Source organism: Schistocerca nitens, chromosome 4, assembly GCF_023898315.1.
Source record: "Schistocerca nitens isolate TAMUIC-IGC-003100 chromosome 4, iqSchNite1.1, whole genome shotgun sequence".
Classification (NCBI taxonomy): domain Eukaryota; kingdom Metazoa; phylum Arthropoda; class Insecta; order Orthoptera; family Acrididae; genus Schistocerca; species Schistocerca nitens.
The window spans coordinates 862,050,459-862,078,129 of NC_064617.1; the positions used below are offsets into that span (position 1 = coordinate 862,050,459).

At 37.1% G+C, this 27,671-nt stretch overlaps 1 protein-coding gene across 4 annotated transcripts in view; it reads left to right on the forward strand.

Moving 5' to 3' along the window:
* The window catches only part of LOC126253317 (tyrosine-protein phosphatase 10D), a 340,420-nt gene extending 316,172 nt beyond the window's left edge, over positions 1-24,248 (forward strand). For 2 of the 4 annotated variants that reach the window (XM_049954568.1, XM_049954570.1), the window contains exons 29-30: positions 685-773; positions 22,444-24,248. In XM_049954568.1, the coding sequence (XP_049810525.1) occupies positions 685-743 (59 nt within the window). In that variant the 3' untranslated portion in view covers positions 744-773; positions 22,444-24,248. Of the gene's footprint in view, positions 1-684; positions 774-9,459; positions 9,660-22,443 lie in introns of those variants that run through there. The other 2 variants (XM_049954569.1, XM_049954571.1) reach the window with 2 other exon arrangements.
* The last annotated feature ends 3,423 nt before the right edge of the window (positions 24,249-27,671 follow it).

Below are 27,671 nucleotides of genomic sequence, written 5' to 3' on the forward strand. Positions count from 1 at the left end.
ATCAATATATTTTGTGTTCCACCTGGTATTACATTGCACTCGTTGTACAAAGTTACAGCCAATGACTGATTTTACTTAATGTTGCAGTGATGATCACTTCGTAACTACACTATTATCTCATCATTAAAGGTTGAGCTTCTTGAGCTTTGGGACATAATTGGGTAAAGGTGAAAGAGGAGGCAGAAAAGAATGAGAATGTACCAGTGGTAGAGTAAGTTATTCGAGATAGCATGGGTTACCAGCTCCAATGATGTGGATTTATCTAAAATTAGCAGAAATTAAGCCATTATGGAACTTACCAAGACAAATAATTATAAAGTTTTCATTAATTTTTAGAAGCCTTGTTTAGTGCTGAGGTTACACGTGCTCAGTACTGAATGTAGGAATTTTTGAAGTTTGAAAAAAAAATAATTTGTTTTGTTCTAGACCTCTGTATTATAATCCAACCATCTTTTTATAGCAGATTTCTGTGTAAATAGGGAGAAAGAAACTTGAATTACTGAGTCATTTGTGCTTATGTGCTGCAAATATTAATGGTTTTATAGTCAACTATCTTCCTTCTGCCAGAAAACTTTTATCTTAATTTCATTATCATTATTTTATCCTCTACTGCTGTAATCATGTCTCTTCATGTTTTATAGGAGACTTCCATATCTAGTAAAATATGTTGTATGTTCCTTATAGGTAAGAACCAGAGCCTGGATGCATCACTTGACACTTCCGTGGGTGAGAAGGAGAGATGACGGTGGTGGTTGTGCCCTCATGGTGGTGGGGTAATAACTGCTTCACTCTCTTGGCTTGCTGCATGATACAATTTTTGCATGCAGCTGCTAAAAACTGAGTTTGCACATATGTAATGTTCCTTCGGTCTCTTCAGAAAGTTGTAATATAGGGATGTGGTGACAAGGTGATTACGTTCTTCCTTCTGGTCTTCCAATGGTGGTGGTCGTGGTTGTGGTGTTGGTATAACTGCTTCAGATTTCTATTGCATGATTTGCTTTGTAATGGCTACAAAAATATTGTTTGCTCATAATAATTACTGTCAAGTGAATATGCTGCGGATTTGAGGTCTTCCTTGTTTTCCTTTCACTCACAATGTTTACTGTGATAAACATTGATATTGAGATGGACAAACAGTATCGTTTTCTTACACTTCATTTGACAGACCTCCAATGTGACTGGTATTTGACAAAAATTAATAACACACACTTATTTTTTCAGTGTAGTCTATTGCAGTTCACCATCAGGTTTTGGTTTCTCATACTAAAGATCTCTTCTTAATGTCTGTTACGAGGCAGGATCATCATTGCAGGTGGGCAAAAAGCTGAAGGAACTATATGTTACATTAATAACATGTGCATTAAAGCCCCCTACCCCAATAAAAATGGAGCCACTATTGAGGTTCAAATCACACTTCGTTTACTTCTGAATTTAAGTGCCGATGCATTTTGTCAGTCAAAATAAGAGCACAATTTAGAATCTGCAAACTGATTGGGTTTACCATTGTGTCACTTCCCATTTTCTAAATGTGAGGTATTTTGCACCAGCCACATTTATTTTCTTTGCTCAGTTACTTACTCATGTTTTTTATTCAGTCATCAAAGGACATGCTTCTGAGGAGCTCAAAGATTGAACATAATGCTGGTCCAGACCTTTTTTTTAGAAAGCATTTCATTTTAAATACATGCATATTTATGTTCGTGTATTGTAGAACGTGTCTAAGAGGTTGCAGAACTTGTGTTGAATGTTGTAAATTGGTGGTCATAGTAAGAGGAAAGTGATTTTTTGGGGGTGGATCAGGAAAGGCTATCATGTGGAAGAAAGGGCGATAGTAAGTCCACATGTTGGGAAGGTCAGGAAAGATTTGAAAATCAAGGATGAAACTGTAGGCAAATCGTGGACAGAGGAAATGGAGCAGGAACTAAGATACGGGTAGAAGCAAGGGATAGGAACAGAAAAGGAATGGGAAGATGGCACAGGCAGAAGCAGAAAAATGAAAATACTACTAAATCAAATAGCATACTGAGGATTAGTGGGGGTTCATACAAACTGTGTTGTGGAAGTGTTCACAATTTGAGGGTGGTGATAAAGCTGTTAATAAAGGATAGCATTATAAAATACCATTTATATACTTGAGAAATTAGGCCAAGAAATGAGATACTAAAGGTGGTAGATGTGTTTTACTATTTGGGTGGTAAAACGATGGGTAGTGGCTGAAATGGAGAGAATATAAAATGCAGATAAGCAATAATAATGTTTCTGAAAAAGAAAATAGTTAACAGCAAATGTAAATTTATATGTTTGGAGGTCTTTTCCGGAAGATGTGTGTCTAGAGTGTAGTCTTGTATGGAAGTGAAACATGATTAGCAGGTTGAGCTAGAGGATAGTGGAAGAATGGAGGTATTTGAAACATGGTGCTAGAGAATAATGTAATGAGGGATAAAGAAAACTTATGTCACAACTAGACTAAAAGAAGGGATTGATTGATTCATTGATTGGACACATTCTGAGGCATCAAGGACTGGCCAGTTTGATAATGGAGGTGTGTGTATGTGTGTGTGTGTGGGTGGGGGGGGGGGGGGGATAAAAATTGTAGAAGAATGTTTGAATGGGTGTAGGTTGCAGTAGCATAAAAATTGTAGAAGAATGTTCGAATGGGTGTAGGTTGCAGTAGCTGTGCAGATATGTAGGTGCTTACACAGGGCAGACTAGTACTACTGTGGAGAACTGCATCAAACCATACGTCACTCTGAAGTCCACAAAAGGAGCAGCAAATGCTTGTCAGTATTTTGAATTAATGCATAAAAGCTGTTTATGAGCGTATACCTTGATTTAATTGTGCTTCATTAACATGCGTGGTTGTGGATTTAAATTTCTGCTAATGTATGGCATATTGTCCACTATACTAGTTCACTACAAATTTATTGTATTGTTAAACGTAAGTTGTTATGAGATCCCAATTGCAGACTTCGTCTGCCACTTTGTTTATGAATGACCATTTATTTTCTTCTCCAATTCAAGATAAATATGTGGCATTAGTGCCATACCTGCCTTGTATGTTGTGACTCCAGCACTTCAGTATAAAATAACCCCCCCACCCTCACCCCTTGAAATTAAGCATTATCACTGTTGAACAAATACGTATAATTTCCACCCAATTCTTGTCTTTGCTTGACTGTGGCTCTATTCATATATAGCATGTTTCAGACAGCTTAATAATATTACTTACTTTTGGTTTAAGGAAGTGTATCAGTGTTCACATCTATCTCATGTAGAGCATACATAACTAAATGCAAGTAATTAGTGATTGGTTTTAGCTTCAGTAGTCCTTAATTCTTCATCTTGAAGGTGAATAGATGTGCGGCCAGTTGCTCTACTCACACGGGGAAAACTTAGTATTTTCTGATACTTTTTTTAACCTCCACAGGTCAATTTTGTATAATGATTGAGACATTTGACTTAGGAACAAATATGAAATCTCTGTCCAGTCATCCTGGTTCAGCTTTTTCCACGATTTCCATGAATCACTGAGGAAAATTTCTTGGAGATTCCATAAAGTAATCCACAGCTGATTCTTTTCCCATGTTTGGCTAAGTGAAGTTAGTGCCTCTGTCTCAAATAACTTTCAAGGGATTGAATGTTAGATTTAATATACCCTTTTTTTCTCCAATCTCTGTCTCTGAATTTACATATAGGTCTCCTTTCAAAGCATGTTGATGTTTAACTTTTCTTTGTACTTAAGGAATTTAGAAACAGATTAGTGTAGGACCTTGATCTCAACACACCAATGTAATAGTACTAATCTAATTTGGCACCCTAAATGGAGTACCTATTTAATTTCTTCATGCTATGCCTAGCATGTAATGTAAACTGGAGCTGTTATTTTATCTCGTGGAGACCTCCCTGATATAGATTTCATTACAAAAACATTTTTTTTGTCACCTGACATTAAATGCTGCACATTGCTTTCTTTATGTCATTCACACAGCTGCTTTCCTTTTATATTGATACCTGAATGTGTTTAGTGTAATGTTAACATGTTATGTTTAACAACCAATTTGTTAATCCATGGACAGTACACAAATTTGTAGATTAAGTGGGTAGTACCACTGAGGCACTCACCATTAAGAATAAAATCTCTTTCTCCATTTATGAGTTACTCATGAAGACCCTGCAGCTCTTGCTCGCTTACTAACATTTAAACTAACAATACACATTTCCAAAAGTCAGTATTGGAAGTACCATCAGAAAGGCTTTGATTTAAAAAATAATATTCACTACTTATTGACACACTGAAGGGAAACCCTTTTACCTGCCATCTATAGCTGAAAGTGCTTCATGCCTACCTGCTGTAAAAATGCATGTTTATGTATACTGATTAAACCAGGCACATAAAAATCTAGAATTTACAATAGCTAATTTTGACAACTGAAACATGAGCCATTTGAAACGTGATTGTATGCAGGTGAATGCCCTACAGATTAAAATATATTCTGGAAACATATACAAGGGAAGTTCAGCAGATAATGCAACACTTTTTTTCCTAAAAGCAGATTGGTTTTATTCAGGATTACAGTAACTATATTATTCCCCACTCTTTTAGCTACAAAACCTTGTTTTTATCATAATCTCTACTCAGGGCAACAGTCTTATGCCACCATTGTGGAGAGTTCTGTATGCCCCATGGTACCACTCTACTGGTCAATATTGGAGCTAATGTCTTGCTTCGTCAATAACCTTCCCATCCTCCACATACTACACCTGCCGAGTGGATCCTTTACTGTGTTAAACAGATGGAAGTTGGAAGGTGTGAGACCCAGGCTGTGGGATGGATGAGGAAGAACAGACCAATGAAGTTTTGTGAGCTCCTCTCTGGTGCACAGACTTGTGGGAGGCCATGTGTGGTCATGGAGACGAAGTTCGTTTGCCTTTTGTTGGCAATGAAAATGCTGCTGTTGTTTCTTCAGTTTCCTGAGGGTAACACAGTATACTCCCTAGTTGATTGATGCACCATGAAGGAGGACATCAAAAACAGAATAACCGCTTCACAGTCCCAGAAGACAGTTGCTATGAGTTTATCAGCTGAGGTTGCAACTCTGAACCATTTCTTTAGAGGAGAAGTGGTATGGTACCACTCCACTGGTTGCTGTTTTGTTTCCAATTCAAAATGATGAACTCTTGTTTCATTGCCTGTGACAATGTTTGACAAAAAATTGTAACAATCAGCCTAGTAATAATGCACAATCAATGCTGCACAGATGGTCCTGTGTTGCTGATTATGGACTCCTGTTAGGTGCGAGGAACCCAGCTGGCTCGCTCACACCTTCGAGTACCCGTACTTGTGGACGAGTGTGTCAGCAATACCAACAGAAATGTCCAAATTTGCGGTGAGATGTTTGATTGTGATCTGTCAGTTACTTAAATGAGAGTGTCCACACATTCCAACATTGCAGAATTCGTAACTGTGTGGGGTCAGCTGGCACGTGGGAGATAGGACAGGTGTATGACCTTGTCATAATGGTGACAGACTCCAAGCACAATGACTTGCTGTGCTTTTGTTCACTGCCAGGTCTCTGTAGAGCTTCTGCAAGCACTTATGAATATCTTCAATGCTCTGGTTTTCTACCAAAAAAAACTGAGTGGCAGCTCTCTCCCTGAAGTACCTCAGCCTTTCTGAAGGCTGCTTGTAGCACTGTCACCTATTGGAGCTGCACGAAACTACAAGGGCTGAAACGAGAATACTCCACCATTTCCTACAGCAAATTCCACATTTTTGCAACCATATTTGGCCAGGGGAAAAAAGTGTTGCATTACTTATTCAACACCCTTTATAAAATGCCCATTCATTGAAAGTATCTCTTACTGTGTGTTGGAAATTATCTAAAATCTTAATAAGGTGGCTGTATTGGCACCTAACTTGCATTTTGTATGAAAGTTTCTACACTGTCTGATTTCATAGTTTCAAACCATTGATGCAAGTACACACATCTCAATAATAAAAAAAAGGTAAATAATGATGATAGTAGAATAATCAGAATAAAATGTCAGTGAAATGTAGCAACCTGAAGATGGGTCACAGATTTGTCTACATCTACATCGATACTCTGCAAGCCTATGTACATGCGTCGTGGAGGGTACCCTGTACCGGTTCTAGTCATTTCCTTTCCTATTCCACTTACACACACACACACACACACACACACACACACACACACACACACACACAGGGAAAAGTGACTGTTTATATGCCTCCATATGAGCCCTAATTTCTCATAACTTATCTTCGTGCTCCTTATGCGTAATGTATATTGGCAGCAGTAGAATCGTTTGGCAGTCAGCTTCAGATGCTGGTTCTCTAAAGTTTATCAGTAGAAAAGAACATCACCTTCCCTCCAGGGATTCCCATCTCAGTTTCCAAAGCATCTCCATAACAGTTATGTGTTGTTCAAACCTACCAGTAACAAATCTAACAGCCTACCTCTGAATTACTTTGATGTCTTCATTCAATCCGACCTGGTATAGATCCCAAACACTTGAGCACTACTCATAAATAAGTCACACCATTGTCATACGTGCAGTTCCTTTTACAGGTGAACCACTCTTTCCTAAAAGTCTCCCAATAAACCAAAGTCAACCATTCGCCTTCCCTACCACAGCTCTCACATGCTCATTCCATTTCATATCACTTTGCTATGTTATGCCCAGATATTTAAATGACTTGATTGCGTCAAACAGGATGCTAATAATACTATATCTAAACATTAAATGTTTGTTCTCCCTACTCATCCACATTAACTTAATTTTTTCCTAATATAGATAGATACCTGCCATTCATTACACCAGTTAGAAATTGCGCCTAAGTCACCTTGTATCTTCTTACAGTCACTCACCATCAACATCTTACCATAAACCACAGCATCATCAGCAAAGAACTGCAGATTGCTGCCCACCCCCTCTGCCAGATCATTTATGTATAAGGAGAACAACAGTGGTCTTATTGCACTTACCTGGGGCACTCCTGATGATACCCTTTCCTCTGATAAACACTCGCTGTCGAGGACACTGGGTTCTATTACTTAAGAAGGCTTGAAGCCATTCACATATCTGTGAACTTATTCCATATGCTTGTACTCTAATTAACAGCCTGTAGTGGGGCACTGTGTCAAATGCTTTCTGGAAATCTAGAGATATGGACTCTGCCTGTTGCCCTTCATCCATAGTTCGCAGTATATCACGTGAGAAAAGAGCAAACTGAGTTTCGCAAGAGTGATGCTTCCTAAAACCATGATGATTTGTGGACATAAGCTTCTCAGTTTGAAGGAAGTGTAATATGTTTGAACTATGTTCAAGGATTCTGTAGCAAACTTAAGTTAGTGGTATTGGTCTTTAATTTTGCGGGTCTGTATTGGTCTTTAATTTTGCTGGTCTATTCTTTTACCCTTATTATATACAGGAGTCAAGTGCACTTTTTTCATCACTTAGGACTTAGTGCTGGACAAGAAATTCATGTTTCTCTATGCCCGGGATGCTTATTACTATGTCGTCCATACAGGAGCCTGTCTGAGGGTCAAACAATGGTGTGTTTGCATGATTCTCCTGTGTGAATTATTTGTTTAATGTGAAATTTAAAATTTTGGCCCTCATCTCGCTATCTTCAACTGCCACACTAGACTGGCCAACAAGGGACTGAATGGAAGTCTTAGATCCACTTAGAGATTTTACATAGGATAAAAATTTTCTCCGGTTTTCTTGCATATCTTTGGCTATGGTGTGACGGTGATAGTTGTATGCTTCACACACAGATCTTTTCACAGATGCATGAATCTGTACTAACCTTAGCTTGTCATCATTTGTGCATTCTCTTTTGAACAGAGTATGAAGCCTCTGCTTCCTCAACATCTACATCTATGTGGATACTCTACAAATCACATTTAAGTGCCTGGCTGAGGGGTCATCGAACCTTATTCACAATTCTCTATTATTCCAATCTCGTATAGCGCGCGGAAAGAATGAACACTTATATCTTTCCGTATGAGCTTTGATTTCCCTTATTTTATTGTGGTGATCGTTCCTCTCTATGTAGGTCGGTGTCAACAAAATATTTTCACATTCGGAGGAGAAAGTTGGCGATTGGAATTTAGTGAGAAGATTCCATCGCAAGGAAAAACGACTTTCTTTTAATGATGTCCAGCCCAAATCCTGTATCATTTCTGTGACACTATCTCCCATATTTCGCGATAATACAAAACGTGCTGCCTCAGCATCATCATTATTAAACCATGATGAATCTTTTCCATCCTTTATCCACATATTAGCCAGGTAACTCTCCAGACCACAATTTAGAATGTGCTTAAACTTTGCCCACAATTCTTCTACATCCATCTTACTGAGACTAAGTGAGATGCTAACAAATGCTTATCTGCTCTATCTATCAGAAACACTCTCCCAGTCTTCTTGATTGATTTATTAACTTTTGTAATCATAGTTGCTAGAATGACATGATCACCAATCCCTATTCTTATACTGACATTGTTGATAAGGTCCGGCATATTTGTAGCTGCAGGGTGTGAGGTTTTTCCATTGTGTGTGGGCTACCGAGCTAGCTGCTCAAGACAGTTTTCAGAAAACGTGTTCAAAAGTACTTTGTGGGACTATCTATCTGCAGCTCCTGCAGTGAATCCATATACATCCCAGTCTGTACTCAGTAGGTGAAAGTCGCATCCATCTAGCAGGTGAAAGTCGCATCCACCTTGCATAATCTGGGTTTTTATGCGCTATTGACTGGAGACTTTCTTTGATGACTGTAGATCTGTCACAGAGGAATCAGGTGACTGGTAAAAGTGTCCAGTAATTAAGTTGGTTTCACCTACACCTGTTGTAAGTGACCAGGTAACTTCACTGTCATACTGAACTTTGACCACAAGAGAGACAATATTTCTTACGGCCTCTAATCTGTCTTTCTCATATACGTTCCATGACTCGCTAAATATCTCAGAGCTTTCCACTTTGGGTTTCAGCCAGCTCTCAGTCCCAGGAATAATTTGAGTGCGAGAACTTTTGTGGAGGGCAGTAAATTCAAGAACTTTTTCATGAATACTTCAACTGTTTTCTGCAAAAAAATTTACAGTCGAAGTGTCTTCATTCTGAATGCTAGCTGACTTCCCTTGCTGCGTATCAACTGCCGGGTGTTCATCAGAGCACCTCATACTACCATCTAGCCAAAAAAAAAAGCTTTCCTCTCTTCAGCCCATGTTCTTGCTAGGCTACACATAAACCATGCTCCAAATTATATCACTCATCTTGAAAAAAACACACTTTTTTAATTCGCTCAGAAATCAGCCCATAAATAGTGCATTTAAAGTCATAAAGATTTATAGAACAAAATTTAAGTGCCTATAATTAGTAATTTCTCATGTTCTTCAGCACTGTTGATGATTTGAGTCTTGCTCCATTTTTGAGCCAGATGTTCACATCTACCGAGCACTGTACTTCGTGAAAGTACATCACCGGCATGCTAGTCAGACACGATCATTGGGCTGAAAACCCAAGAAAGCTCAAGTGTATATACGATATTTACATCACTGGTATGAAACTAGAATTGTACCTACAAAGTGCAGAAAATGCCTGTGTTTACTATGTGCATAATAAAGAACAGCAAAAATGGAACAATTTTTACCTGGAGGAATAAACATATGTTATTATGTCTGAACTTTTAATTAATTTTTTTGAAGGCATATTAGTTTGCACATGCAGATAAAAACTAATTTCTGATGTTACATCAGTAGCAGAGATAGGAACAGAAACGAGAAAATTCAAACAACATGCTGGAAGAACAATACTGAAAGACAACAGGTATATAAAAGTTTAAACAGCTGCAGGGAATAAATGGTCAACCAACTCCGGGCTTTTATGGAGGTGTACTTAGTCATTCATTCTGTCCCTTCTGTAATTACAAGAAGGAGAAAAATTAAACATTATATTCTCTCCACTGCATAGTGTATAGTGACTTGAAGAATAGAGAGGTGCCAGTGAATGATAAATATAAAGCGAAAGGCAAGACTGAGAGGATATTGTAAACACATTGGGGGATGTGAGAAAGGGTTAGTGTTAGCTGTTTCAGGCTATACAAATGCTAAGTACTACTTAAGTGTACTGCAGCAAGTGCCCATCTGTTAAGTTCTCTATTGTAAGAAATCAGATAGACCGTACAGTGACACATAAACTAAGGTTCCTGGTGTGGGATTGTGAGGGACTTGAAGATGATAGTGCAATAAATTATGATAAAATTTATAATTTTCCATGTTCTTGAGTAAAATAATTATGAATGTGACAGCAGTAGTTGATTAATATTGGGTTTGTGTGAGACTCAACTGCAATCAAATGTCAGTCACTGATCATAGCAGTTAAATAAGTGTTAAATCAGTTAAAATTCAGCAGAATGTCGGTGTAAAATATTCTCCCTTTCACATGCACTATCACTGGAATGGAAGGCCAACTGTAGATGTGTTAACCACTAAAAAAGAAACTGTCAAAGTATTTTGATGATGAATATAATAGAGGGAAACATTCCACGTGGGAAAAATATATCTAAAAACAAAGATGATGTGACTTACCGAACGAAAGTGCTGGCAGGTCGACAGACACACAAACAAACACAAACATACACACGAAATTCAAGCTTTCGCAACAAACTGTTGCTTCATCGGGAAAGAGGAAAGGAGAGGGAAAGATGAAAGGATGTGGGTTTTAAGGGAGAGGGTAAGGAGTCATTCCAATCCCGGGAGCGGAAAGACTTACCTTGGGGGAAAAAAGGACAGGTATACACTCGCACACACACACATATCCATCCGCACATACACAGACACAAGCAGACATTTTTAAATGTCTGCTTGTGTCTGTGCATGTGCGGATGGATATGTGTGTGTGCGCGCGCGAGTGTATACCTGTCCTTTTTTCCCCCAAGGTAAGTCTTTCTGCTCCTGGGATTGGAATGACTCCTTACCCTCTCCCTTAAAACCCACATCCTTTCATCTTTCCCTCTCCTTTCCTCTTTCCCGATGAAGCAACAGTTTGTTGCGAAAGCTTGAATTTCGTGTGTATGTTTGTGTTTGTTTGTGTGTCTGTCGACCTGCCAGCACTTTCGTTCGGTAAGTCACATCATCTTTATTTTTAGATATATTTTGATGATGAGATGGTCATATGATTCACGTAGATTGAACTTATTCTCAGGCACGTTATCACCTTCTTTTTTCATTGTTGCTCTGTCAAAATTTGGTATGCATTAAACAGCACTGCACGTACTTGTGTTGTGTTTCATTACTTCATTCATTATTATCTTTTGTCATTCACTTTCTTGTTAGATAAATAATGATAGCCACTGGAGGTGAGAAGCATTTTCTGTGAGCATTCTTCATTGACAGTGAACAATAAATAGATATGCTTAGCACTATATTAACACTGTTCAGAAAACAGAAAATAATTCTATATTTAAGCAAATTCTGTTATCTGTACACTGGAATGGTAGGCAATTTTCCTTCCTATTAGTTAGGGGTATTGGTGGCCAAATGAGTATGTTGAAAATAAATTTTTTCCTCTGCAGCAGCATAGTGTGCACTGATTTGAAAATTAGTGGCAGATTAGAACTGTCTGCTAGAACCAAAACTCGAACCTTGGACCTTTGCCTTTCACAGGCAAGTGTCCTACTGCCTGAGCTATACAAGCACTACCCCTAACCCAGACTCTCAGCTTTACTTCCACCAGTACCTCATTTCCTACGTTTCAAACTTAACTCCCGTAATTGTGGTATTAGCATTCGTGAAAGAAAGGATATTGCAGATATGTGGCTTGGCCACAGCCTGGGGGGTTATTTTCCGATATGAAGTTTCACTCTGCAGTGTAGTGTGCACTGATTTGAAACTTCGTGGAAGGTCAGTGATGAGGTACTGGTGAAAGTAAAGCTGTGAGGACAGGTCATGGGTTATGCTTGGTTGGCTCAGTCTGTAGAGCACTTGCACACAAAAGGCAAAGGTCCCAGGTTAGAGTCGTGGTCCGGTAGCACTTTTAATACGTCAGAGAGTTTAAAATGTGTATGTGTCACATTACAAATGCAAAGATCTGGGGCTTCAATGCCTAGAATTTTTTATCTACTATGTATCACCTCTTTCACCCTGACAATGATTTTTTTTATGCGAAAAATGCCCATTGCACTTTGGTTCGAAGTCCGTGTTAAACTGTGAGGCCCTTAGAGATGGTCGAACAGGCCAGTACAAAGGTCAGAGGGAAGGCAAGGGTGTAGGACATTTCCTAGTAAAGCACTTTGATGTTCAAACCAGGCTTTTGTTTGAGGAGAACTTTATATTTTTTTTAATATGGAGTTTTCTCCTAGTCTGTATTATGTCAATACATGTAATGCAGAACTGTCTAAAGAAAATAGTGTACATGGTACATATATTTTTCTTTCTCAATGTAACATTGAGAACAATAAAGTAAGATGTAGATCAAGAACAAATGGAAAAGTAATCTGTCAACAAATAACACCAAATTTGAAAAAAATATAATACCAAAACTGGTCATAAAATAAAACAATTGTTTCTTGTCCCAGTGTGTTGCAAAGTGTGCTCTGAAACAGGCTGTTGTATATTGCCAATATAGACCATTTGTCTGTGTCATTCATCTTCACCAAAGCCTTTGAAGGTGTAATGCAGACTGTTTCTACATAAAACATGTCTTTTCATACATCTTAGACATCCGTGCTAGGAGTGTGTATGTAGGTCAGCATATTCCAGCCTGGTGGTAAAATGCAACTTTCTGAGGGAGAACAACAAAAAGGCCATGAGTGTGGTTTTGTTTAATAAATCACCACTACCATCATATTAAAGCTATTTAATATCTACTGCTGGATAAAGGTCTCCTTTAGACTTGTCATTTTACTGCAGTTGTCGGCAGTACACACCCTTGCTGCTCCTGCACATTTTCTAACGTGTTATACAAATTGTCCAGTCTGTCACCATTTCGATTTTTTTATATTTCTCGGAACATAACAAAGAACTGCCTTTGGTCGTCTACCATCCATCTGCCTGGGTATGTGTCATTCCCAGCTCCATTACATTTTTGTTACGGTCATTATTACTCCTTCCGCTCCTGTCTGTTTCCTGATCTATTTGTTTACTTTGCAGTCTCTTCTAGTATTTCCCAAACCAAATTGGTGGCTGAACGTCTTCATTTTTTAATGTTTTGATGTTAAAAGGCAGTGTCTCACTACCATAAGTCAAAGTTGCTAGTACACATTGACTGCATACTTTCCATTTCAGACATGATGTAAGCAATATTTTGAAACCATGCTTAGGTTACTAACTGCACTCTGGCCATTTTTAACACTTCTGATAGTTTCTTTTGCTGTCCCACCAATAGTGGTAGTCACTGTTTTTCATCAATAACAACATCTGACAGCAACTATTATCCTCATTTGAAATGTCAGCAAATAAATGCCTGACTGAAGAACGATTATTGAATGAGAGAATATTTTCAGATTGTCAGACTTAAGTCAAAAAACTATTTTTTTTTTAATCTGGGAAGAAAACATACTAAAAAGAGATATGGATACAACAGAACTGGCACAGTTTCATTGAAATACCTGTGACCAACATTTCTTTTTATCACAAGAAATATTGGTTCTGTTGTTCTCATTTTACAGGTGTGGAAGTAGACATTCAACTTGTGGGCAATGCAAACAAAAGAAAATAGCCGTATGAGCTTGCAACATAATGTAAGATTTGCATTGAACAGTACCGACCAAATATAAGAAAAAAAAGTTCAGTCAAATATTTTGTGAAATAGTTTGTCAAAAGTAAGAAATGAAATAGATTAGAGAAACATGTGATGCTTCTCACTTGTTGTATATGATATCGAGCATCATTCAAATGTGTGTCACGTTTCTTTAATCTGTTTTATTTCTTCCTTTTAGACAGCTCACGTCACAAACTCCCCCCTCTCTCTCTCTCTCTCCCTCTCTTAGAAAGTATCTCTTTTATTTTCAAATTTTGTTCAGAAAGCAAGACATTTTGACAACTCATTTGTTTCCCTAGCGTCTTCTGTTCTCAAAATGTCCTGAATCTAGTACTTGATTCAAAGGAATCAATTTTGAGAGGTAAAAACCACACAAATGTAACGTTTTATGTGCAAAATAGAAGTAGTGAACGTTTTGGTATTTAATTTGCCTAGTTAGCACCAGCTGTTCATGAAATATCACTAAGTTTTTGTTAATTACTGTGATTTTTTTTTTTTTTTTTTTTTTTTTTTTTTTTACCAGACAAAATTTTCCCTCAAATCACTGATTAATTTTATTTTTTTAGTTCCTGTGATTATTTTAAGCAAATAATCTCTTTCCTGTTGGTCAGTTTCTCACTCCATTTGTCCATTTCCCACACTTTGTTTGGCTGTGACATTTCAGACAAAAACCCTTTATGTAATTTATTGGGTGTCTTGTTTTCGCTCCTCTCAAACATTTGATTGAAAAAGGAAAAAGCAGCAGAACAAAGTGCCTGTATACCTAATGTATGAAGTTTTGTTTTGAGTGCACATATACACTGTTGCACATGAGCGCAAAATACTCCGACAAATAACTTGAAAGTGGACAATATGATTTTAAATACCTCTAGATTTGCAGAGGACCACGTAATTATTAGCTGATTGTGTGGTATCTGCAATAAGCATTGAATAAACTAAAAACTTCAGTTGTCAGTTGCATTGTGGACTCCAAAATACAATTATTTTTATTTTTGTTTCACCTCGCAAGGACTTCATGTCCAGTACCCTTTCGTTGTACCCAGCTACGTACGCTACTATGCGGGTGTTTTGTTGATGGACCGAAGTCAAAGGGCAGTACACAGCTCATGCCGACAAGGATACATTACTGAATGACCTCATATTTTGAGGAGGAAAAAACACATGTGCAGAGGAGGAAAATGCACAAGTGCAAAATATCAGCCATAGGAGTTTATCCCGCATGGAAATTTGAGCCATAACTCTGATAGTATGTAGGTATAACCTTATGAAAGTACAGCTTTTAAACTTTCAAGCACACCAGTGGTTTTTCGTTAGCTCCACTCCACTGCAGCTGCTTAATGCCAGAGCGTGAAATGCAGTACTTGGGGTGACGACTGGAGTCGTCCTATTCGCATGGTGTTGAAGGCAAGGAAAGAGGATGGGTGAGGTGGACACATCCGCCAAATGTGCTATGAACCTTGTTCGAGAAAGCACGTTATTCTGTGCAAAAAGTAGGTCAAATGGATTTTAGCTGTAATACTGTCAGCTTTAAAATCCAAAGAAAATAACACACAGCAGTGGTATTAATAATGAAAGAGTGCTTCACTGCTTCTTTACTGACACACTCATTTGTTTCATTCATTTACACTGCATTTGCAAATGGCAACATAAAAGTGTCTGGTATAAGCTACAGGATACAAACCACTCACTTTGACATAATGACCAAAGCATATTACCAAAGTCACAACAGTGTTTCTCACACCACTTGCTCAGTGCATTGTACAGTACTTCACACTCAGACATAAAGTGGCTGCAGTAGAGTGCAGTGAATTCCAACAGTCAGTGCACACAAAATATAAAAGCTAAGCATTCAGAAGGCCATAAGTGTGTACTTTCAGAATTATGGCCTAAATTTTCACACGTGATAGATTGCTGGGGCTGATATCTTGCAAGTGTGCTTTTTCTCCCTTAAAATATGAGGTCAACTGGTGATGTTTCCTTATAAGTCTCAGCTTAGCACAGCATTCTTACAGTAACCAATCAGGAGGTGTGGGAAAGAAGCCATGTGACTGCCTCTCATATCCCCCTCTAGAGAGATGCATCTGAATCTCTCTCTCGTGTACTTAGAATTCTTCCAGGACAAATCTCTGAGACCAGCTGCCACTGCTGTCTTGTGTTTTAGATCTCATACAAAGCAGAAAACTTTAAGCTGTTTGCCTCTGTCACTCTTCTATTGTGTGTTCACCTCAGTCTCTTTCTGTTCTTCAGCATTTGCCCTTGTAAAATCTGTTCTGCTGTAAAATTTTTGAACTTTTGGCCACTCATCCCAGATGCCTATGTGACTGGCAAATGGTACTAAGTACATCCACCCTGGAGGGCCCCAATGTAAAACATAAACTGCAATAAACGCAGAAATTTTTGCGTTATATTTATGTCTTTCAGTTACCTTTGACAATCTGACTCTTCCATTCTGTCCATATCATACATGTGTCTTCTTGCACAGAATATAGCAAAAGATTTTAATCTTGTGATAGCTGTTACAGAAACCAAGCCAATAGGTTTCCAAGGGAAACAGCATTTGTGAGCTGAAGTAGTTTAAATGGTTAAATGATAAAATTGTAGAACTAGTACTGGGTTTCTGTTACTTTGGTATAATATATCTTACTGTGAGACATTGGAGATTGCCTGGATCATATGTAAATGTCTAAGAATATGTGTTACAATTAACGGGAAAGTAAGGAAGAAAACCCAGAAGTGAACAAAAAGAAAGTTCTACAAGGTGATGGCCCTCTCCATGTTAACATGTGGCAGCAAGAACTAGGCAATAAACAGTAACACAAGAGGAAATTTTGAACAATGCTGAGAAGAGATTTCTAAGATCTGTGGCAGGCTGTCAAGTAATGTTATATGGAAGGTGCTGGAAATCATCAATATAAATGCAGAAAATCAGTAAAACATGCTAAAATGGAAAGTATATATTGAGTTAAAAGACACTAACAGAATTCCAAAGACTGCTGTAGTACAAGCCAGTATGGTGCTGGAATGACCAGATAGGAAGACAGTTTACCTATGATAGAGCAGCCCCGTAGACAGAAATCGTGAAAGTTATGGTGAAACTGAACAGTGCAAAGACCTGGATGGAATACCAACAATGTGGGAATAAGTAAGGACTCAAGGAAAGAGGCAGGTATTTTGCACAGATGACACTGTGGCCAAAGAACAAGATGAAAAATAGATATAGGAAAAGGTAGATGATGGGAAAATTGAGGCTATTGGGGAAGGGAAGGTGGAGGAAGAGAAATGTGGAGATAAAGAGAGAGAAAAAGGTGGGAGAGAGAAAGGAGAGATGGAACACACACACACACACACACACACACACACACACACACACACACACACACACAGAGAGAGAGAGAGAGAGAGAGAGAGAGAGAGAGAGCACCTGCATGATGGCGGGGGGGGGGGGAGGTAGTGCATAATGATGTGGATGGAGCAGGAGTGGTGTGGATGGAAGAGAGAAGGGAAGAGTTAAGGTGAGGCAGTGGGAACAGGTTAGTGGGGATTTAGGCCAGGGGGATTTCGAGAGGGCAGGATATGTTGGAACATGTCTATGTAGTTCAGAGAAACAGCGATTAACATGATAGTATGGCGCTCCACAAATACTATAATTTATATGAATCAAATGGAAAATTCAGTTGAGAAGCCTGTTAACTTATAAGAAGACAAAATGGTTGGTTAGTATGTACCTTCAGGAGGGTGAAATTCTGAGCTCTTGTCATTAGAAAAAGCTGTATCTAGCTTTCATAACATGTATCTTTGTTCCTCAAGGAGGAAAGAAAAACAGGTTAAGGAGTGTTGGAAAGGATGTGGAAGTCACTCAGCCTCCAGGTTTAAAGAGACCCACATTTGTGAGGCAGAAGGCGACAAAGCTGAAAATGAAGGTGTCAGAGAGAGTAGGAAACCAAAAATACTACGTTGGTAGCCACTGACAGCTTCAGAACAGAGCTGATAGGAGGGCATAATAGAAAGTAAAGGATGATTAAAGAGGAAAATAATTTAAAAATGAAATTAATAGTGTGATTAACAGCTAGAAGAAAAGAGAAAATGAGATAGATAGATAGAGAGAGAGAGAGAGAGAGGGGGGGGGGGGGTATTGTATTTGACTGTGATTTCTACCGTAAACAAGTAGTGTGTTGTAATTTTGGTTCTTTCATTTGCAAATAATTATCTTGGAAATATCATATTCCTCAGAATTTCAGTGCAGACACTTCGTAGTACTTGAATTGCAGTGTGATATGTGTTTTTCAATGTTACCCTTTTGTGCTTTATTTCATGCATTTTCATGCATATGAGTCATGATCTGGTGGTGGCCATTTGAAATGTTGTCAAGTAATTGTGTAATAAATTCATATAGTAATCAAACTTTCAAGAAATGTTGCTAAAGCCACTTTTCAGAAACATAGAAAAAAAACTTTTATGTATATTTATTAGAAATGACACATTTATCACTGACATTAAAACTGCACAAATCAACAAACACTACTTATATATTCAGTACATAACTTTTAAAAAATTCTTTTTATGTGTTTAAGTAAACTGACACAAAGTCCCACTTGCTGCAGTGGTTTCAACTTTTGAAATTCTCTATCAGATCACTAGAGTCCAGTATTTTGGTGCTAAATGACTAGGCAGTCAGGTTCAAAATCCATCCATTAACTTCCCCATGTTGTGTATGTCAATCCAACTACTATTTATTCGTGTTCAAATCCACTGTTTAACAAAAATTATTCACAATTAAACAACTTCCTGTGAAATTACATTTCCTGTCATACAGGTCAGAAAAAAGTTTCCAACTATACATTCTTCTGTCATTTCTCATCTTTCCATTAGTGAGATTATTATCAACAAAAAGGGGGAACTTAATTAATCACATAAGTTTGAAATTAATTTGTCTTTAATAACATGAGATTCAGGCATGTAAACTGTGATGACCATTAAGCTGTCAGTGGAGATGAATCAATGCACACATTTTGTAGGCTGCTATGTGAGATAGCCTGCAACACATCAAGCTCTGCAACCCAATCTCAACTGCTGGGATTGTATGACTCTCTACTAACCACTAAGTATGCTAATGGAATGTGCTGGTGGAATGTAAATTAGGAGTAAAAATGTCCACGTGTGTGACACACACACACACACACACACACACAGAGGTAGGGCTAACTGTGCCAGGGCTGCAGTCCTGCAGCTTGACTTGTGTGGGGTGGAGTGCTTGAAGGGAGAAAGGTGGTCAGGAGCTGGGAGGGTTAGAGAAACGGGAGGAAGAGGCAGCAGGTGCACGGGGTAGGAATGCGACACAGTCATTGGCACGGTGAGTTTGTGCAGCACACATTGCCGATGACGTGGAGAAGTCACAGGCATACTTTGTTTCATCAGAGGAAGAGCTACCTGTGAATGTAATCATGTTGTATACCAGCCTGCTGCAATTTCTGCACAGTATTTTATGTGCCCGTGACCACAAACCATCTGTCCATGAGGACAGCTGCTATACTGTGGCAAAGAGCAGAGGATCACCCAGTGGAGGAACACATTGCTGAACACAATGTTCCAGATTTCAGTGGTTGCTTTACACCAGGTGCTGTTCCATAGAAATGAGTGAAATCATCTAATACAGCCTGTTTTAAGTATTGGAGTGTCTCTTTCTCTACAGATATCAGTATTATTTTATTTCAAGTTGTCACATTGCTCTTTCTCTCACAGTAGAAAATTGCTTTCTTGTTAGTTTAGCTCTCACATCAGCTTCACACCATTTTTCCGCTGAGTGTAAATTATTAGGAATTCCATCACACATTTTTTTAGTTTTGAAGTACAACTTATACTTGGTGACCTAGCTTCTTATGCCATTCTTGTTTTTCTCCTTCTGCCAGTAGCGATTGCATTTGTGATTTAATTGTTAATTGTTACTTCATGCTGTCTATTTCTTGCTTTTGGTCCTTCAAAAATAAGTATTTTATCTGTATAAATTTGAACAGACTGTGTACTAAACACAACTGTACAATCTTTTCTCAGTGATATCATTCACAGGCATCACATTTCTACTCAGTTCAGGAACATATACGACATCCTTGAGAATGCAGTTTCAATCAACATAGTTTCCTATTGCCGCTATCTTCAAAGATCCACCTTTTTTGGCAACTTCCACAACACTGTCATAGTCTTTTACATTTGTTAACTTGTCTATTTCATTATGCAAATGTTCTGTGCATACACTGTCAAAAATGATGACCATTTTTTCTTTCTCATCAGCTTCTTCTGAAAACTTCTTGTGTTGCAGTTACACATAATAAATGAAGTATCTGCTTTCATGTTCTGTTCAGTGATATCTTCTTTCTTGTTTTATTCACTGGCTGGATTTTCATTGGTGTCTTTTTTTATGGTTTGTGCTTTTGCAGTGAGATTGCAGCTTGAAAGGTCTTATTTTTGGTTCTTGAATTGTACTTTTGTTTTTAAAGTAGCACTCCCCTTTTCTGTGATTATTTTTTTGTATATAGAACAGTGTTCTTTCTCCTTAGACTTCTTGCAAATACCTCCATGTCCACCAAATTTGTTACACATTAAATTCTATTTTTAGTTTTGTTAAAATGGACATCAGAGGCAATACTATCTGCTTGGTTATTACTCTTCAATCATTCCTCTTCTTTTATGAGCTTAGCAATTAGAATTTCCAGTCTTCTCATCACTAAGGATGAGTTCTATACCAGAGAATTTTTTTTTAATTCCTCTGGTGAAATGGACAGTATCTTGGGTATGAGAATAGTATCTGATAACTTTTCTGACTAGAGACGATATGACTCAAATGCTATATTCTATAATGCTCTTCTATTTGTAGTCTTGTCTCTAGTTTTATCATTTTTGAAATTCTAAAGTTCTTGAAGCATCTGCTATGTTCTTTGAGAAGCATTCGTTTTCTATGTTATTTTATCATATATAGCCTTGTAAGCTTCACAACAAAACACATGTGACTTTCAATTTTTGTCAGTTGCCCTCATTATATAATATTTTGTCTTGCTGCCATTCTGTTTTTCTTGTGTCATGTTTTTCAAGTGATTCAGTTTCATCCCCAACACCACACACATCTTGCGTAGTAAACAACATTCTGATTTTGATGTCCTACCTCGTGAAATTACTGCTGTTCTTGAGCACTGGAATATAGTGAAATTCTTCATTTTCCCGAGACATTTTAAGTGCTTTGCTCTTTGCCTACTTTTCAATGTTTTTTGTTTTTCCTTATGATGTTTCTTTGTTGATTTCAAGAAATTTTTAATTGTTCAGGCCACTGATTATTTTATATTTTATCTATTTTTTTAAGGCAGCTCTGGAGCTATACCCTGTCACATTTTTTTCTGCTGTATTCACTTTATTTGAATATTATAAAACCCACACCGACTGAACGATACGACTTTTGTCATCATCTTTGTACCTACAGACCATTCTGCTGTTTTAAAACATACAGCAAACATTGTGTTTTACCAATGTTCCAACAACCAGTAACAGTATTGACTTACTGCAGCTGGCATACTTACGACAGTTGATTTGTGACATAAACTCTCTGAATGGTCTCCTTCTGTAAAGAGCAATTCACTGATCTCATTCTTCTTCACCTGATGCAGGGATCAGTTTAAAAAAAAAAATCTCCCTCACTTTTCAGAATTATAAAAACTTGCCTTACACCGCTAAGAAAAAAAGTTATTATTTTATTTCATATACAATTTACACATCATTTTTCTTCTCCAGAATACATTTCACTCCCTGCCTGTTAAAGTTATTTTCATTTCAAATCTTAAGGAAGCCCTGGCCTTTTGTCACCTAGAAGTGATTCTCTCCCCACTTCATCTCAAGCATACTTTGTCACTGGTATTTCCTACTCTCTCAGAAAAGTCTGCCATTTCTCATAGATGCTTTGTCATCAGTATATCCAGATTACAAAGATCACATGGCATATCTAGCATCATGGTGCTGCAAACCCATAATGATGTTAATGAATGTCATGTCAGTCTAACAAGCACAGCTACTTCACCATCAGTTTTCTCTTAAGAAAGTGATATTAAGAATTGTTGTTATCCTAAATGTCAGTGTATTACCCGCTAGTTTTCTCTCGCTCACAAATAAATGTAGCAAAAATGGCTTAAAGTGTAAATAATCTGCACCATTCTAGATTGACAATACAAGTAACCATATAATTCAAAATGTTCATGTGCAGCAATATCTGTTTCCTAACAATCTGTTTGATACATGTATTTTTGAAGTGTGACTTGAATTTTTCATGAAGTTGCTGTATGGTCACCTTTTTCCGAGTCCATGCTCTTACTTTCATTTGATGTGTACCACCACTTACTAACAACTGTAAAAAAAAAGTTAATATGAACTCATTTTCAGAAGGTGTACAGAACAGTGCACAATGACTATATATAAAGAAAAAAAATGTGACACTTTGAAAGGAGGGCTCTTTCCCATAATTGGAATATTCGCTTTTGCATGTAATGAACTTCAGCATGGAAGGGATGTTGCTCTATTATATAGATTCAGTGCTAATCAGATGCTGCAGAATGTTACCTATTATTTCACTAACTAAAAAAAATTGTACTACTGGTTGTATATAATATAATTTTTTTGTTGCAGATGATGAGGGCATTGCTGAATCTGGGATGTGACCAGTACAAATTCTGGAAAGACAATAATGGTGGTTGAATTATTGTGGGCTGCTGTGATTCATTTCCATGAAATATGGTGGAGCTTCTTACAACCTTTTACAGTTACAATGTGTTTTAGTGAATGAAACATATGGATTTTTATATTTTATAAGACTTTTAATGAAGCAGAGTTTTTGGTGACCACAGTGTCAGCATATTCATTGGTGCTATAAAGAGTCAATAAGAATCTGCAGTGTGTTAAAGGAACTGAACTTAATGTCTCCATGTGTGTGTCAAAAATACTCTCAGCAACAGTTTGCTACAGAATATCTTCCATGTAGGTGAGATTATATATTTTGACAGATAACTTTTTAATATAATAGTTTTATGCTGTATTTTATATTTTAATGACCTTATTGTAAGGAACAGTTTCTGCAAAAACGTATTTTAAGATTTGTTTCTTATACGTCACACTTGTGGCTGTCATAATTTTGCAGTATTGATTTGGAAAGAAAATCAGTCCTGTGCTTGCAGGTTTTGTGCCAGATACATTCCTTATTTCCTTATGTTATTTAACTGTAGTGTAAAGAAAAATGCTGTATACATGTGGGAGAATGCTATGTAGAATCTCATTTTCTATGGAAATTAATCCCTGTTCATAATGGTGAACTGATTGATAATTCTCATTTCATGTTGTTGTTATCTTTAAAATAGAAGCCCAGTATTATTTCTATTATTACAATAGTCCTCAAGTAGTAAATAATATACAGATAAACACTATAAACAGATTAGTGTGGCAGCTTTGATTAAAAATGTACAAGAGTAGAAATAACAGGGAAATACTTTGTCTTTCACTGGTGAGTGCCTATGATCTGGATCTGGCTTATGCTGGAGAAAACCCACAGATGATGTCAGTGTCTTTGCATTATTCATTTTCTGATATTGTTTCCTTTCTGACTAAATCACTACATTCATAGCACAAAATGATAAGCAATAAATCAACAGATTTGTCAGTATAATTTTGTGCCATTTATAGATTTTTATATGAAAAAACTAATTTTATTGCAAAGTTCAGTTAATGACTAATGAGAAGTGACTGAGGAGAGGCATGTGAATGTTTATGTGAAGTTAAGAGAGATAAACAGATATTATTTAGTGGCCTTCAGCGGTATGTTAGGGTTGACAACATTTAATAAGGCAGCTGTTTGTACATTGTACAATCACAAATTAAGTATTGGGTTACAGTGCAGCAAATGAAAATAGTGCCATGAGTTGCACTCAAGTATAAGACGCTGTTGACTGATTAATCTCTGATGTACTTTCCTTGGTCTCGGTGCACTATGGTAGAAGCTATCTTAATGTAGGCATGGAATCATAATGTTGAGCATCTACAATGGAACACCTTACTTATTTTACTGTTGGACAGCATATTATTTTTGTATAATAAATTTGACCTATAAGCCTGACTTTTCTATTGTCATGCTGGAAAGATACAGGGAATGTAATTTGGAAAGAAAGAGTTTCTTGTGTCTGTTTTAAGGATGTTTGACAACATTGTGTGCATGCTTTTGTTGTGTAAGTGCTGTTTATTGGCTTCCTGTCTCTTTTCATGTTGTGATAATTCTTGTTGTCTCTATCATTAACATACAGGCCTATTTATAAATAATTTTATAAATTGCTCCAAATGATGATTTTATTTTTTGGCATTTTCTTTAGTCTCATTTCTTCACTCATGTGAAATCTGATGAACACGTGATTTTTTATAAAATAAAGAAACCATACTGTACCTGCAAATTGTTTACATTCTGAAATTTTGTACTTTATTTTTAGCATTTATGTTTCACTTACATAAAATATGTTCACTTAGTAATATTGAATATGTAATACGTTTTGAATGAAAGAAAGTTGTGCCAGCTTGACAACTACTAATACTGGAACAAAAAAAAAAAAAAAAAACATGGAGCTAACACACACATGAAATCATAATAATAATAATAATAATAATAAAGAATAGGCCTCCGGTATGTTCTGCCAGTCGTAAAAGGCGATGAAAAGAACAAACCACTAACAGGGCTAACCCCCCTTTTAGTGTGATTAGTTGGTTCAGGACAGAACTAAAGAAGCCTCGGACAAGCGCCGTCATGGTCAGGGACGACGCTTGAACCCTATGCCCGCCCACAATGGTAACGACACTGCTAGCCAACTGGAAAATGATTTAAATCCAAATAGAGGTGTTTTGCTTCCTGCAACCACCCTAGAAGGAAAACAAAGACAGAGGATGAGTTGGTCAGATGATGTTAACCGACGCCTCATGTTCTGTTATTACCAAGCAACAAACCTAGGAACCAACACAACTGGATGCAGATCACAAGTGTACACAACATTTATTACCAGATACCCAGAATTAAAATTTTTAACAGAACAACGACTAGCTGATCAGATCCATGTAATAATCAAAAATAACAGGATACCCCAGTCAGAATTAGAAAACATCAAACAACAAGTACAACAAATACTGGAACAAAATAATGTGCAATCAGAAGAAGAAGAAAATACAGTAATGTACTCAAACATCCCAGAGAAAACAAACAAAGAACAACACGCATCAATTAAACAATCAGAGGAAAACGAAATCTTAAGACAGCCACCAGAACAAGCACAAATAGAACACAAAGTGACACACATATTAGATATAGAAGAAAAATTTCAGCTGACTTATATAGAATACAAAGACACAAATACAGACATTAGACCATTCTTGCATAGACCACCAAATAACCCACAAGTCGAAACAACAATAAAAACTATCAACACAATCGTACACAACAAAATAAATGAAAACACAACTATGGAAGAGTTACAACTACTGGTTTATATAGGAGCACTCACTACACTAAATATACACACTAGGCAGAGATCAGAACCAACCAACACACAGAAGAAACCCACAAAACCAGCATGGCAACACAGGCTGCAGATCAGAATAGAAAAACTGAGAAAAGACATCGGACAGCTAACACAATTTATAAGAAGTGAAATGTCAGATAAAAAAACAAAAAAGGTTAGGTAAAATCTCACAACAAGAAGCGATAGAGCAATTAGATGAAAAGAAGTAGAAATTACAAGCATTGGCAAACGACTTAGAAGATACAAAAAAAGTGAAAATAGAAGGAAACAAAACCAAACATTCAACACAAACCAAAAGAAATTTTACCAGACAATAGATAACACACACATTAAAATAGACAATCCACCAAACATAACAGACATGGAACACTTCTGGAGCAACATATGGTCAAACCCGGTACAACATAACAGGCATGCACGGTGGATACAAGGAGAAACAGACACATACAAGATGATACCACAAATGCCTGAAGTGATAATTTTGCAACATGAAGTCACCCAAGCAATTAATTCTACTCACAATTGGAAAGCCCCTGGAAAAGATAAAATAGCAAATTTCTGGCTAAAGAAGTTCACCTCAACACATTCACATCTAACTAAATTATTTAACAGTTACACTGCAGACCCATACACATTCCCTGATACACTTACACAAGGAATAACTTATCTGAAACCTAAAGATCAAGCAGACACAGCAAACCCAGCTAAATATCGCCCCATAACATGCCTACCAACAATATACAAAATATTAACTTCAGTCATTACACAGAAATTAATGACACATACAACACAGAACAAAATTATAAATGAAGAACAAAAAGCCTGTTGCAAAGGAGCACGAAGATGTAAAGAGCAACTGATAATAGATGCAGAGGTGACATATCAAGCTAAAACCAAACAAAGGTTGCTACACTACGCATACATTGATTACCAAAAAGCTTTTGATAGTGTACCCCACTCATGGTTACTACAAATATTGGAAATATACAAAGTAGATCCTAAATTGATACAGTTCCTAAACATAGTAATGAAAAATTGGAAAACCACACTTAATATCCAAACAAATTCAAATAATATCACATCACAGCCAATACAGATTAAGCGTGGAATATACCAAGGAGATTCATTAAGTCCTTTCTGGTTCTGCCTTGCTCTGAACCCACTATCCAACATGCTAAATAATACAAATTATGGATACAATATCACTGGAACATACCCACACAAAATCACACATTTGCTATACATGGATGATCTAAAACTACTGGCAGCAACAAATCAACAACTCAACCAATTACTAAAGTTAACAGAAGTATTCAGCAATGATATAAATATGGCTTTTGGAACAGACAAATGTAAGAAAAATAGCATAGTCAAGGGAAAACACACTAAACAAGAAGATTACATATTGGATAACCACAGTGACTGCATAGAAGCGATGGAAAAAACAGATGCCTATAAATATCTAGGATACAGACAAAAAATAGGAATAGATAATACAAATATTAAAGAAGAACTAAAAGAAAAATATAGACAAAGACTAACAAAAATACTGAAAACAGAATTGACAGCAAGAAACAAGACAAAAGCTATAAATACTTATGCTATACCAATATTGACCTACTCATTTGGAGTAGTGAAATGGAGTAACACAGACCTAGAAGCACTCAATACACTTACACAATCACAATGCCACAAATATAGAATACATCACATACATTCAGCAATAGAAAGATTCACATTAAGCAGAAAGGAAGGAGGAAGGGGATTTATCAATATGAAAAACCTACATTATGGACAGGTAGACAATTTAAGAAAATTCTTTATAGAACAAGCAGAAGCTAGCAAAATACACAAAGCAATCACTCATATAAATACATCGGCTACACCACTACAATTTCATAACCACCTCTACAACCCTTTAGATCACATAACATCAACAGATACGAAGAAAGTAAATTGGAAAAAGAAAACACTACATGGCAAGCACCCGTATCATCTAACACAGCCACACATCGATCAAGACGCATCCAACACATGGCTAAGAAAAGGCAATATATACAGTGAGATGGAAGGATTCACGGTTGCAATACAGGATCAAACAATAAACACCAGATATTACAGCAAGCATATTATTAAAGATCCCAATACCACAACAGATAAATGCAGACTTTGCAAACAACAAATAGAAACAGTAGATCACATCACAAGCGGATGTACAATACTAGCAAATACAGAATACCCCAGAAGACATGACAATGTAGCAAAAATAATACATCAACAGCTTGCCCTTACAACATAAACTTGTAAAAC